The 14,001-nt window shown below is 43.7% G+C and overlaps 1 protein-coding gene across 4 annotated transcripts in view; it reads right to left on the reverse strand.

The window, feature by feature from the left end:
- The window catches only part of pdcd11 (programmed cell death 11), a 61,155-nt gene that overhangs the window by 3,336 nt on the left and 43,818 nt on the right, over positions 1-14,001 (reverse strand). For 3 of the 4 annotated variants that reach the window (XM_048608877.1, XM_048608879.1, XM_048608880.1), the window contains exons 25-35: positions 12,740-12,842; positions 11,840-12,017; positions 11,093-11,149; positions 8,626-8,748; positions 7,060-7,182; positions 6,158-6,335; positions 5,140-5,280; positions 3,909-4,061; positions 3,289-3,536; positions 2,212-2,380; positions 895-1,048 (exon numbers count right to left, since the gene is read on the reverse strand). In XM_048608877.1, coding sequence (XP_048464834.1) covers positions 895-1,048; positions 2,212-2,380; positions 3,289-3,536; positions 3,909-4,061; positions 5,140-5,280; positions 6,158-6,335; positions 7,060-7,182; positions 8,626-8,748; positions 11,093-11,149; positions 11,840-12,017; positions 12,740-12,842 — 1,627 coding nt within the window. The remainder of the gene's footprint in view (positions 1-894; positions 1,049-2,211; positions 2,381-3,288; positions 3,537-3,908; positions 4,062-5,139; positions 5,281-6,157; positions 6,336-7,059; positions 7,183-8,625; positions 8,749-11,092; positions 11,150-11,839; positions 12,018-12,739; positions 12,843-14,001) is intronic. The other variant, XM_048608878.1, reaches the window with a different exon arrangement.

A 14,001-nucleotide genomic window follows, 5' to 3' on the forward strand; every position in this document is an offset into this window, starting at 1 on the left:
TGTGTGTGTGTGTGTGTGTGTGTGTGTGTGTGTGTGTGTGTGTGTGTGTGTGTGTGTGTGTGTGTGTGTGTGTGTGTGTGTGTGTGTGTGTGTGTGTGTGTGTGTATTTCCTTTGGGTGCTTTAGTTTCCTCCCACAGTCCAAGGATGTGCAAGTTAGGTAGATTGGCCATGGGAAATACAGGTTTACAGGGATAGGGTAGGAGGGTGGATCTGTGTGAGATGTTCTTTGGAAAGTCAATGTGGACTCGATAGGCCTGCTTCCATACTGTAGGGATTCTATGATTCTACAGTTACAAACACACAGAACAGGAAGAAGATTAGGCCATGCAGCCCTTTGAACCTGGCCCATCATTCAATAAGATCAACTCTACATTCCTGCATATCCCTGACAATCTTTCATCCTGTTGGCAATCAAGGATCTATCCACCTTGGTCTTGAAAATCCTTAAAGATTCTGCATCCCAATTGTCCCCTTTAAGGCAGTCGTGATCTTTTTACTTCAGGTAATGGGTTTGACAAAATGGAGGAGACACTTGATTGCCAATTCAGGCTCAAGCATACAGAGATAACAAGGTGTAGAGCTGGATGAACACAGCAGGCCAAGCAGCATCAGAGGAGCAGGAAGGCTGACGTTTCGGGCCTAGACCCTCCAGCATCTGCAGTTCCTACTATCTTTCAAGCATACAGGCTCTCTTTAACCCTCCAATACCAACAGACATAAAACATGGGCACACAGAAGCAGTATTTTATGAAACGAGCAAGAGAGGGCCAGACAAGGGGGAAAATGTGAAGGTGAGAACTGCATTCAGCTGATGGGGAGAAGACATCAGCTACATGGTCAGCTCCCCTCCAACACTCTACACACACGTGACCAACATCCCGTTGCTGACTCACGTTCTTTCTGGGGCAGACACTTGAGTGCTCTCTGCAGTAAAGCATTGGTAGAGTCAGTCTTTCCCTGCTTGAGGAGGAAGGTGGCGTAACTGAGCCAGACAGTGCTCTCTTGGCGAAACCGTTTCAGCATGGTGTTGTACAGGTTGTCTGCTTGCTGAAAAACATGCACAAAGCACAAAACAAGCATCACATACTGGCCCAAATCTCAAATATTTTGCATTACCAGAGTCTAACACAGCCAAGAGCATCCAAAATCAGGCCTTATGAAAAGTCATCCACAGGAAAAATTAACTGTTTCCCCTTCCTCACAGAAGCTGCTAAGCAGTTTCAACATTTTCTCTTTCTAACATTCACAATCAACCCTTCGAACTCTGTAACAGTCAGACTGAGATAACACTGCGGCAGCTTCAGTCATTATCCAGGAATTGAGAAGTGCCACATCAAAGGCTGATTGACCTTTGTGACAATGGTATAAATACACTTCAGATCACAGAGGGCCCCCTGGCTACCAGCCAAGTACAACAGAGCTTTGGAAATCTAGCTGGGATAGGTGGAGAGCCCAGGCATCCACAGCACCCAATCAGGGGCCAAGTGACAATTAGAAGTGGACGATCAATGTCAAAAATAGGAAATGTCACTTCGGAATTGGGGGATACACCTCAAAATGGAGGTCAGCACAAAACTGAGATATTGTCCTGGAACAGACATAGCTTTATCTGTATCTAATACTATGCTGTACCTGCACTGGAAGTGTTTGATGAGGGCAGTGTAGCGGGACACAAACAGAAACTGCTGGCAAAACTCAACAGGTCTGGCAGCATTTATGCACAGAAAGCAGAGTTAACATTTCGAGTCTGGTGACTGTTCATCAGAACACATCAGTTCGGACCCTGATGAACAGACACCAGTCTTGAAACGTTAACTCTGCTTTGTCTCCACAAATGCTGCCAGATCTGCCGAGTTTCACCGGCAATTTCTGTTTTTATTTCAGATTGGCAGCATCCACATTCCTTTATTTTATTGTCATCTACAGAGACCTTTACTCTGTATCTAATACCCTGCTGTACCCAGTCTGGGAGTGTTTGATGGGGACACAGTAGAATCAGCTTCACCAAGAAGCACATGGTTTACATAACAGCAGCTTGTAGAGTCAGCAGCCTCAGTGTTCAACTCAGTCCAAGTTGCTGGTGTTACAAACAGCCCAACCTGATCTGTAGATCACCTCTGCTCTGCTGTATAAGTTATTTATGACAGGTCAGTCACTGTTGCACAAACTCAGATGGAATAGTAAGCCATGTTGACAACATTTGTGTTTACCTTGTATTTCTCAGATTTGGTGTAGATACTGGCCAGCTGCTGGAAGACCTTCAGTGGCTCACTGTACTGAACAGCACGTTCAAACACTTTCATCAGCGACTCTTCTGTGCCATAGAGATTCTCCAGATTTAGCAGTGCAACCCAGACATTCAATTTCTCCTGCTCCTCTCTTCAAAAGTATATGGTAAGGGGGAGAGAGTGAGAGAGAGAGAGAGCGAGAGAGAGAGAGAAATCAATAAGGCAGTTATAAAAATTGATACCGAAGACAATATTTGAAGGACATGGATTCTGCACTTTCTTGCTATGCACTTTCTTTGCAACTCAAGAGCAGGTTCACTGGTTATGTGTCAAACTGCTGTTGTGTGGGTTCTGCTATGGAGCAGGACTGTTGCATTTGTCCTCAGAGCTAAGTTAAGTGCCCTCTCTTCCACATGACAGCTCAATGACAGAGCAGGTTGGAAGCTCAAGGTGCAGTGTCTGAGAGAGAGGAACACACCCAATTTCCCACCTTGCTTGCAATAAACAGAAGTCATTGCTCTCAAGTGTCTCCTGCTGGCGTGCTGCAGTATTTCAACACCTGGCACTCAGTCAGTTATTGGCGTGTGATACCACGACTGAGATATCACGCTCATGATCAGTAGTAGAAGTGAGGAAAGGTCGGATAATCAATAGGACAGCTCCCCTGAAGGTACAGAATGCCACTGAAAGTTTAAATAATAACCCCAAGGGAACAACATTCTTGGTCTTCAAGTTTAGGTGAGTAAGCATTCGTAGTAAAGAGCTCAGTGAGGTGTTAGATTGAGGGGCTGGGAAATGCAGATGTGATGTACACAGACTTCGAGTAAGGTAGCACATAGAAGATTAATGGAGATGTATGGGGTCTAGAATAAGGGCCATTGATACAAAAGTAAAGGAAGAAAGACTTAGGAAAGAGAATGGGACACTTCTTTGAATGAAAGCAGACTTGCAAGGCTGTTGAATACACCAGCAGAGTTAACGAACCAGGGTAGGTGGGATTGGCTCTTCTGTCTGGATGCAGTAGCTCTCTCTCTCTGTCTGGTTCAGTTGTGGTCCTACCTGAACGAGATGGTTTTCAGGGCTCTCTCTGCCACAGTTCGTGCCTTCTCAATCTCAGTGGTGTGCAGGTGGAATGCCATGTACTGTGTCCAGAGAATGGAGCTGTTGGGGGAGCTCAGGACCAGACGGTCAAAGTCATCAGCTGACTGTGGGTGTCGATTGGGGTCCATCAGCTGCTGCTCAGCCTTCATCAGCTCTTTTTCCATCTGCCGTTTCCCCACTTCCTTCTCTCTCCTCGTCAGCTTGGCCTGAAGAAATGGTCAAACACATTTAGTCAAGCTGAAAATCATATTTCTCGTTTGCCTTCTCCCTACAACTCTCTGGCTGGGTTACAGAGGGTAGGGGATCTGGCCATGGTGGTGGGCTGGGGCTAAAGGAATGTAATCCTTGCCTATCTCACGGGGCATGACAGATATAACTTCTCAGTCATCAATTATTCGCCAAAGGGATTTCCCCATCTTGATACGCAGTACCTCCCAAACAGAATACTGCTCCCAAAGTCACTGAGAGCTCAGTGAAAACTAGTTTCTGATCCTTTTCCCAAATTGTTTGTTTTTTGGGCAGTTAGTGCTAGGACTAAGAAACCAATTAGTACAGAACACAGCGTAAATCTCTCCTACCTTGGAGTCCTCAGGCTCGTCATCCTCACTGTCTGAGCTAATGTCTTCATGTTTCCCAGTCACAGGAGAGATGGTGTTTAAACTCACATCCCAAGCAAAGCTGCGTGACACTTCTAGCCTGGGAACCTGAGTTTTTCTGGGTTTTGGCTGCTGCTGAGACAGAACAGTAGCTTTTAGCTACTAGGTACCAGGTATTTACAGTCGAAAAGCTTCTTCATGACAATACAAGGAATACAGTAGTCTTATCAGGAAACATACTCACCGGAGTTTAGAAAAATGAGGGTTGATCTTATTGAAGCGTATGATTCCGAGGGGTTTTGATGGCATAGATGCTGAGAGGATATTTTCCCTTATGGGGGAATCTAGAACAAGGGGACTCAGTTTCAGAATAAGGAGGATCCCATTTAATATGGAGATGAGAAGGAATTTTTTCTGTTTAGGGCCAGTTATTCTTTGAAATGCTCTTCCTTCACTAAGCAGTGGAGGTTGGATCATTGAATATATTCAAGGCTGAGTTAGAAAGATTTTTCATTTACAAGGGAGTCAAGGTTATGAAGGGATAGGGAGGGAAAGAGAGTTAAGGCCAGAATCAGAACAGCCATGATCTTAATAAATTGCAGAGCAGGCTTCAGGGGCTGGATGCCTTTGTCCGGCTCCTAATTCTTTCTTGTAAATCAGGTTTAGCATCTAATACATAAGGCATAGGAGGCCACTGGTTGTAATGAGCATCAAACATACACCCTTTCCCATCTGATGGTCCAGGCTCATTCCTGCCCTGTTGGAAGGGCAGGTCACGGCGAGTACTACACTTTCAGGGGCTCCATTTTTCAGCTGGGACACTAATTGGAGCTCTGGTGCCCAGGCCTACATTTATCCAACAATCAACAACACAAAAAGATTATCTGGTTATTATCACATTGCAATTTGAGATCTTGCTGGGTGCAAATTGGCTGCAGCCTGTTACTCTAATGAGTACACTTTAGAAATATGTAACAGGACTATAAAGCATTTCTGAGGCTGAGAAAGGTGCCACATCAATGCAAGTTCTCTGTTGTTATCACTGAAGGGCAGTGGACATCGGACCAATGGAGCACAGTGAAACTTAAACACCACCCCCCACCCCAAGCAACCAATCCCAGCACATAGCTGAAAGGGCTGTCACATGACCAAGAACTAATGGTTTGGCATGTTCCAGATCCAAAACAAAGCTCCCATAAAGTTAAATATCTACCTGGGATACAGGTGATAATCCAGTGTTACTCCCTTCAAATTCAGCGTCGCTGTCCTCCTCATGACAGTATACCTCCACTCCACTGTCCGCCTCCTCCGAATGCTTCTGTTTCTTCTTTATTTTCAATTTTTTGGAGGAAACCTAATGGGAAACAAGTCAAATACAGATAAAAATAATTTGCCAGACAGTGAGATCACCTACAAAGTGCCAGAGAGCAGCTACAGGGAGAGAACAGCAAAACTCCTTCTGGTTAATGCTCGTCAACATGCTGTCCACCCACTCTCCGCACCCTCCGGCATCGCCCACCCAGTCACAACCACATCCTCTCCACACCTCCCCCAGCTTTTTTTGTTCTAGTATGGGGAGGCTTTGTTCCGAAAACTAATCCTCTGTCCTTCGATGGACTGTTATCAGGGACTCCTAGTACTAATCACTCTTTCATTTGGTAACCTGTTCACTGAAGACTCCAAATATCTCACTATAATGCTAGATGGATTATAGATTGATGAAATATTGAACAGTTTTGTATCTAAAGTAAGTGACATGTCTATAGAATAGAAACATGGAGCAGAAAGGATTTACTCAATTGTGTCAACTACATCACTTGATGAATGAAGTTAGTCATTGATTAATTATCCTTTTTGTGAAAAAGGATTGGGAAAATTACTGAGTTAGCATATTCAGATTTCACTCGTCAAAGCCTGATACACGAGTGTTCTGTCTGGCATGCAAGCAGCAAAAAAGTCAACTCTGATCTCTTGCAATTCGTACTCATACACGTCCAACACAAATCACAGGATAGTGTTAAATAGAGGGCCCGAAGGCAATTCCCACCGCTCACTTCAGCACGTTAGTGATCAGACTAACTGGTCAAACCCCTATTGCCAGCTCACTCAGCATGGCTGGCTCTCCTGGCTGTTAGAAGGAGTCACCTTCCGAGTTAATGGGTGAAGGGTAATGGAGAGTCAACACTTCAATTAGAAAAAAAACCAAAACATTTTGGCATGGAGCATCCTACCTGCTCACTCTCCGAACCTCTTCTCTTGCGTTTGGAGGTTTTTAAGACCGATCCTTTTGCATCATTCAGCATTTTGGATTGCTTGGATGGTAAGCCAAGGGACTTTGACAGCACATCTGGAGCTCCTGTGTCCTGAGGGAGGAGTGACAGCTCCACTTCACCTTGTCCATTATTTATGCTGCAAAAGGAATGTTTAAATTATACACAGCTGGCCACAGGAAATCCTCAAAATAGAGCAAATCTTTTTCTTGGAGGGCATGGAAGATTTACTTGGATGGCAAAGGGATGAAAGACTTTAGTTAAACGGAGAAACAAAAGAAGGTGAGCTTATTCTCCTCACTGCGGAAAGGTGATGGAGAGGTGTTCAAAATTCTGAAGGAGTTTGACAGCTTCTGTCTCCCTACCCTGTTTCCACTGGCAGGAAGGCAGTAATAAACAATACAGATTTAAGATAATTGGAAAATGGATTTTTTGTTTACATGCAATGAAAAAATGAAGATCTGGAATGGACTGTGAGAAAGGGTGGTGGAAGCAGATTCAATAATAACACTGAAAAAGGGAATTGGAGACTGCAGGGAAGAGGTAGGGAGTGGGATTAATTAGGTAAGTCATTCAAAGAGCCAGAACAGGCTTGATGGGTCGTGCTATATCTATCTACAGCCCATTTTGGTTTCCTTCCCTCCAACAAAGGTGCAGACTCTTGCCAGGAAATGGTTCTTGGCCTTTGACTACTTGGTGCTGCTTTGGAGTATGTTGTGGTGTTTTGGGGTGAGCTCAGTGTATCAGAGAAGCCTGATAGTTGGCTTTACCCATGTCGAGCTAAGCTAACTCGACCAGTGAGCACTAGCTTAGGATCTTCACCAATTCTCCTGCTCGGTGCCTCCTTCCTAGTAAATTCATACCTCAGTACTTTGACTGTCACCAGCTTTCCTTTTGGGATGCTTGCCAGGAAGATTCCATGGTCCTTGACATAGTAATCTGTGACATAATTGAAGAGGACACGGCCTGACAGCGAAGCACAGAGGCTGAAACACAAAGATTACTTGTTGAAATATCTGCACTAACTCCGTACAGCCAGCCTTCACTGCATAGCCGTACAGTTTAAAAAAAACCCAAAGAACCTCCTCCTTCACACTGCACCACAGGATGCTGAAGGGGAAACCTCAAGGTATGAGTTGCTAAAACTAACTGCTGCATGCTTCCTTGTGGAATCTACCATTAAATCATTTAATCATTTATGAAAAATATATTCACTCATGGACGTCGGTGTCACTGACCAGGCCAGCCCATCCCTAACTGCCCCTAAAATGAGTGGCTTGTAAGGCCATTTCAGAGGCTTTTTATTTCAAAGCAGGTGGGCATTTTGGCAAGAAGAATAAATAAACCATATTTTGGAAAACGTATCTAAACAGAGCTGAGGAACAGAGAGATCAGCAGTACAGATTCACAAACCATTGAAGGCTGTGATGGAGGGTAACAAAGCTGTAGGGAAAAAGGAAACAAAGCAGTGGGTTCATTTCCACGGACTATGTTTGAAACTTGGTTGCGAAACACACACTGCGAATGCTGAAAAACTAAAATTAAAAAAAAATTGCTGGAAATATTCAGCAGGCCTGGCAGAGAGAGAAACACAGAATTCATGTTTTAGGTCAATGACCTTTCATCAGAATGAAAAGTGCTCTTGGTGTACTGTGAGCAGTTCTGATCTCAATATGACAAAGGCACTGTAGGTGATGTATAAATTTATTGGTATAACTACTCAGAAATGATAGAAATTATATCAGAGAAGTGGTTTCCTGTACAACAGAGAAATTGGGCAGATCCATTCTCCTTAAATGGAAATATTTTCTCCAGCACTACCCAATGATATTTACTGACTTTAAAGATCTGTATAAGGTCAATTGCCCAATAGGAAGGCAGGAGAGCAATACAGATTCTGTAAGTGAGGGGTTTTAATATGGAAGGGCAAAATGTGTTGGTGCATGCTTGGAGGGCTGATGGGCCTGTTCCTATTCTGTATTGTTCTTCGTAATCGTTTGATTTCTGTGAATGACTAAGGAGATAGCCTCCACCACCCACGTGTACATTCTTTCCTTTCTTTGGTCAATGCCTCAGTGCATCACACCTTGCTGCCTGTGGTCGCCTTATGTGGTCACCACTGGGACAAGTGGTAAAATAACAAGACTGACATCACCTTTAAAATATTACAGTATCAGTGCTCCATTGCCCACAGAGACTTGGAAAGAAGCAGCCTGCGTAAGTTATGTGTCTGCTTGCAAGTAACTGACATTGATTTGAAACAGTTTTGCTCTAAGAAACATACATTCAATGTCACAACAGCCCAGGGTTAAAAATCCAGACAAGGGGACGTATACTCAGCTCATGCTTACACTTGCAAACAATGGCTTGCTATAGTCTGTTACACTATTCATGATTGACTTCTCTCACCACAACCACACAATGCTCACCTGACAAAGACTCCAGGCTCTCCAACAGCCTTTATATAACCTCTAAGGAGCTGCCCCTTCCGAAGATCCTTGGCCGTTGTAATCTCTGGGTCATTTATTGAAGACTCACGCTCAGGGTACACTCTAGAGAGGAATGGCACACATACATCAATCTGGAAAACTCAATAAACTGTAGCAAGATGACATGTTTCAAACAGGTTTTCAATTTAATGCAGACAAAAACTTGTTATGTTAAATTTGAGTAGAACTTTGATTAGATCACACTGTTTACAGCCTGATCTCTACATTATAAAAAAGATAGAGGTACTAGAGATGTCAAAAAATTCACAAAAATTCTTGTAGAAATGAAAGGTTGAAACAACCACAGGCTCTTTGTTCTAAGAAAGGTAACCTGATAGGTCAAAGGGATTGGCAGGATAGATGCAGAGAAGCTGTATCCATTTGGACAAGACCCCAAAACTAAGGACCATAAATTTGTAGAAGATACTCGTTGACAAATCCAATATGGAGAGGGTTCTTTACCTGGAGTGCTGATAATGGGGAATTTGCTGCTATGAGAGTGTGAAGTAAGCAGCAAAGCTGTATGTAAGGGGAAGCTAGTTAAGAATGTGGGAGAATGGAACAAGGTTACGTTGGTAGTGCAAGACAAAGCTCACGTGAAAACACAGCATCGATCAGTTGTGCTAAATGGTAAATACACAAGCCAGACCTTGGAGGTATTTATTCTTTACAATCATCACTTGACTGTAAAGAGAAGATTGGCCAGATGAAGTATCATCGTTGTGCTAAATGGAGTTGACTTGGAACAAACCAACCAAAGACTGGGAATCCAAGAGGCACTGTGGGCTATTAGTAGCAGCAGAATCATATTCCAAAACAATCTGTAACCTCGTAGCCCAGTAGACACTGGGTAGATGCAGTCTGAAAGAACAGAGGTGTTTGGCAAAGTGGTCAATCTGTAAAAGTGACCTAAAATTCCAGCTGCCTACCACTTCAACACACGTGCACATGGCAAAATTTGAGTAATTTATGTTGAGGAAGGGTCACTGGACTCTAAACGTTAACTGCTTTTCTCTCTATAGATGCTGCAAGACCTGCTGAGTTTCCCCAGCAACTTTGTTTGTGTCTGTCTCGGGCCTGTTGTAGTACTCCAGGAGGCTTACCACCTCATCTTCCACTTGAGGACTTTATTCAGTTTAACAATTTGGAGCAGGAACACCTCCTTCTGAATCTATTACCTACCCCAAAACCCCAGGCTGTATCATGAAATGGGCCACTTTCAGCATAGCTAACCCATTTTCAACTACCCATAGCCCAATTACCTATCGAGCTTCTTTTCTTCCCTGGCTTACTATCAACAATCTCTTTGTCTACCTACTTTCTCTCTCTCTCTGGCCTCTGACTCCACCAATCCATTCACTGCTATTCTTCCCCCCAACCCCTATCATCAGCAAATAAATACCATCTTTTCCTAGCTATCATATCTGAAGAAGGGTCACTGGACTCGAAATACAAATAGTTTTCTCTCCACAAATGCTGCCGGACCTGCTGAGTTTCTTCAGCAATTTCTATTTTTGTTTGAAATATAATGTCATTTGAGGGATTTCAGCTGATTAAGTTTCTTCAGGATCCAGCGATGATTTGATGGATCAGCTTCTGTTTTAACGTGTGCAATTTCAGCAATTAGAACAGCAAGGCTGTAATCAGGAGAGTGGCAAGCTTTAAGGAGCCACTTAAAGGAAAGATATGGAGAGGTTTAGGGAGGGAATGACAGCGCTTGGAATAGTGTAACAATGGAAATTGGAGTATATTCAAGAAGCCAGAATTCGAGGAGCTTCAGAGATCTGGAATAATTGTCAGGGTGGGGAAGGTGATGATGAAAGGGAGAAGCTAGTCAATTGAAGGATTTTAAAATAAAATATAACAATTCTAAATGCAAAACATCAGTTTCACAAAGAATGCCACAGATTTTCTTTCTGTCTCAGATATTTCTGTAGGGCCATACCACCACTGGCAAAGACCCTGTGCCCAAAGCTGACAGACTAATTTATTTGACCAGTCACTCCACGTACATATCCCTTATAATACTGGGGTCAAACGTGTACTCCCTGCTGCAAAGCACCCTAGGCTGGCAATATCCCAGTGCTGCTGGATAAGCTCTAGCTCCTTGAAGGTCTGGTGTGTTGCGGGTGGGGGCGAAGATGGTGGGGACTGGTGTGTGGAAGACGGATTGGGAGAGACAGTGCGACAAAAAAAACAGCAAGAGACAGGAAAAAAAAAAGGTCAAGACAGTGAGCGAGAGGGGACTAGATCAAGAAAGGTCAAGTGAAAGCTAGAGAGAGAGAGAGAGAGACACACACACAGAGAGACAGAGAGAGAGAGAGAGGGGGAGGGAGAGAGAAAGAGAAAGAGAAAGAGAGGAAATAAAAAAGGGCAAGATTGAGAGTGTTAACTGAAAAATGCTCACCTCGAGCTCCTGAGAGAAACTGCCAACTCATGCTCATTCTTTGAAATGACACAACACCTGTTGAAACACCAGAGTCAGTGAGAGAGGTCACTACAAGAGGGTAAACAAATAATTTGATCTGTGGCAAGCAACAGAAATGTTAACAATAAATCAGGGAATGCGAGGATTGAGAAGACAGTCTGGGAACAGGGTTATATAAAAACATTTGTTCTCATCTCTTCAGAAGCTGATTGATCTGTGTAATTATTTGGATCAAACCAGGCTCGGTAGGGAGGCTGCTGACTTTCACAGTCACCCAGGTTTATAAATCAGTCAGGAAACAAAGTGGAGCAGACATCTACTGGCAACTCAACGGAATTAATTACAGTTTCCATCGAAAAACACAAATTTTACAGCACCTTCTTGTTCAATTACTATCCTACATTACATCAGTTATAAATTACTTGTAATGATAATGGTGAGCACAGCAAGCTCTCATGATAGAGATGAGACAATAATTAAGAGGATCTGCTTTCAGTGATAAAAATTACTCGGTCGCATGGGGAGCTCCCGTGTGCCTCTTTGAATAGTGGCTGTGCGATCTGAGAATCTGAGATCGCAACCTTCTAACACAGAGTTAAGTGTGTGACCCACTAGACACAACTGATGAGCAATTATCATTCTCCTCCCTGCAGCGAGGCACAGTCTGTAAGTGCGGTAACTAGGTAACAGCAGGGAGAATTCTGCCTGTTACGTGCTCAATCTAACCTGACCATGCGGCCCAGGGTGAGCTCCTCCAATGGTGACTCTTTGTACGAATCTGCTATATCACATAGCCCCACTTGACCAGTCTTTCCAAAAGGGAGCCTGATGGTGACCCCCAAGTGTGGAGTGACCTTCTCGATTGTGCCCAGTGTTATCGAACCTTCATCCAGAGAGCATGCACCTAGACAGTGAGTTCAGGGAATGAGTGAGAATTTGTTTAAGATAGTTTAATAAAGTACAAATATCAGGATTGGAACAGATCATGTCACAAAATTGTAAATCTTGTCAATTGTTTCAGAGAGAAAACCCACTCACAGCCACAAACAGTGTGGGCCCAGTGAACCTTTCAGGGTTCAAACCAAAGTTGAATGATTCCTGTAAGAGTTCAGTTTCAGCAGCATCACTAGGCCAGAGTCTACTCCAATCAAATCCAGCCCTCTACCCTCTCCAAAAAATGCCTCCAACCCCAACTACTCCTTATCCTGCAACCCATCTCCCAAGTGACACCCTCTCTCACAGCCTGCCCCAGTCTCTACTACCCAGTTCTCTGGGTCTGAATTGGACTTCAGAATCTCTGAGGTCCAAGTCCTGCCAGAGCATCTCACCAGAGATTCCAACTTCTATCCTCTAACCTCCAGACTATGTGCACTGTGGCCCACATTCAGAGTCTTCAGTCAGCAAACTCTACTCTCAGGAAGTCTCAACCCCCAAACCTCTCCACTGTATCCCTGCTTCCCTTCTGAACCCACACCTGCTTGTGGCTCTCACCTCCAACCAATAATCCCTCCCAGCTGTTGTTCATTGTTCCACTAATGGGAGACAGCGTGATATATTAAGCAACCACCAGAACATAGACCCCCTCTCTTCCTGCTCTGCTATAGTAGCCTTTGAGCTCAATCTTACCTGTGAGAGAGAGGCTGAGACGAGTGTTTGTTCTGTCTGGGGCGATCACTGTTGCTGTTAAGGCTTGACCAGATTGAAAATGTTTCTTGGGATACTTCAAGTGCTGAAGTAAGTGGAGTGATTGGGAGGGGTGGGGAAAAAAAAAAAAGGTGTTTGTAAATGTCACAGTAGCAGCGTTTCAACTGGGATGAAATTGTCAGCTTGTTCAGAAAGCTGAAGTATTATCAAAGGGAGACTGCTTTGGGTAGGGGTTATTGGAGAGCCATGAACACCCAATCCTAAGATTCACTTTCACCAGAGAGTGAAAGATTTAACAGAAGTGCTAATATGATAAAAAGATTTGATAGTTTGGCTTCATTTTCTGTTCCCATTACACATGACGCTCTAGTTATGAGTTTTAAATGTCAGGGCAGACAGGTAATTTGATTCATGTTGTACACGGGATGCAGTGCGCTTGGGAGTACCAGCCAACTTTGAATCAATCATTCCTAAAGCTCTCCACGGCTGGGGACTTTCCTCAACTCAGATCTGGTTCTGTTATAAATTCATTGATAGTGATTGATCACTGGGGCTTAGTCAATAATTCCAATAATGCTGAGTCACACAATTCTTAGGATCTGAGAGGTTACATCAACCAATATCAAAGCACTGCACAAACAGCAATGTGATAATAACCAGACAATCCATTTTAGTTATACTAGTTGAAGGATAAGTATTAGCTATGGGCACCAGGAGGATGAAAAAAATGTGTAAGAAAAGCTCAGTAGGTCTGGCAACATCTGCAGAGACACAAATGGAGTTAATATTGAGTCCCATGACCCTCCTCTGCTATTATGACGATGACACCAGGACGAGGTTAGAATAATGCCATTGGATCTTTCATGTCCACCTAAAAGGGCAAACAGGGCCTTGATTTAACATCTCATGAGTGCTTTGGGTCTGGAAGGTGTTGCTTAGAAGTGCGGTGGAAGCACAGGAGTCTACTGAGGCATTCAAGAGGATACCGGATGACTACTTGAATAGAAACATTGATTAAGGATATGGATGAAATGCAGGAGATTGGCATCAATGCTCATAATGTTCATTTAGAGAGCAGACATGATGAGCCAATTGCCCTCTTTCTACACTGTAACCATTCCACGAAAAGACACTCTTGGTTTGGCACTGGGAATGTCGGCATGGATTATTGGATGTCAAACAGGACTTGAACCAATGACCCTCTGATTCAGGGAGCCAGGCTGATTGAGATTACAATTTGTATC

This window comes from Rhincodon typus, chromosome 20, assembly GCF_021869965.1.
Source record: "Rhincodon typus isolate 14 chromosome 20, sRhiTyp1.1, whole genome shotgun sequence".
Lineage (NCBI taxonomy): Eukaryota > Metazoa > Chordata > Chondrichthyes > Orectolobiformes > Rhincodontidae > Rhincodon > Rhincodon typus.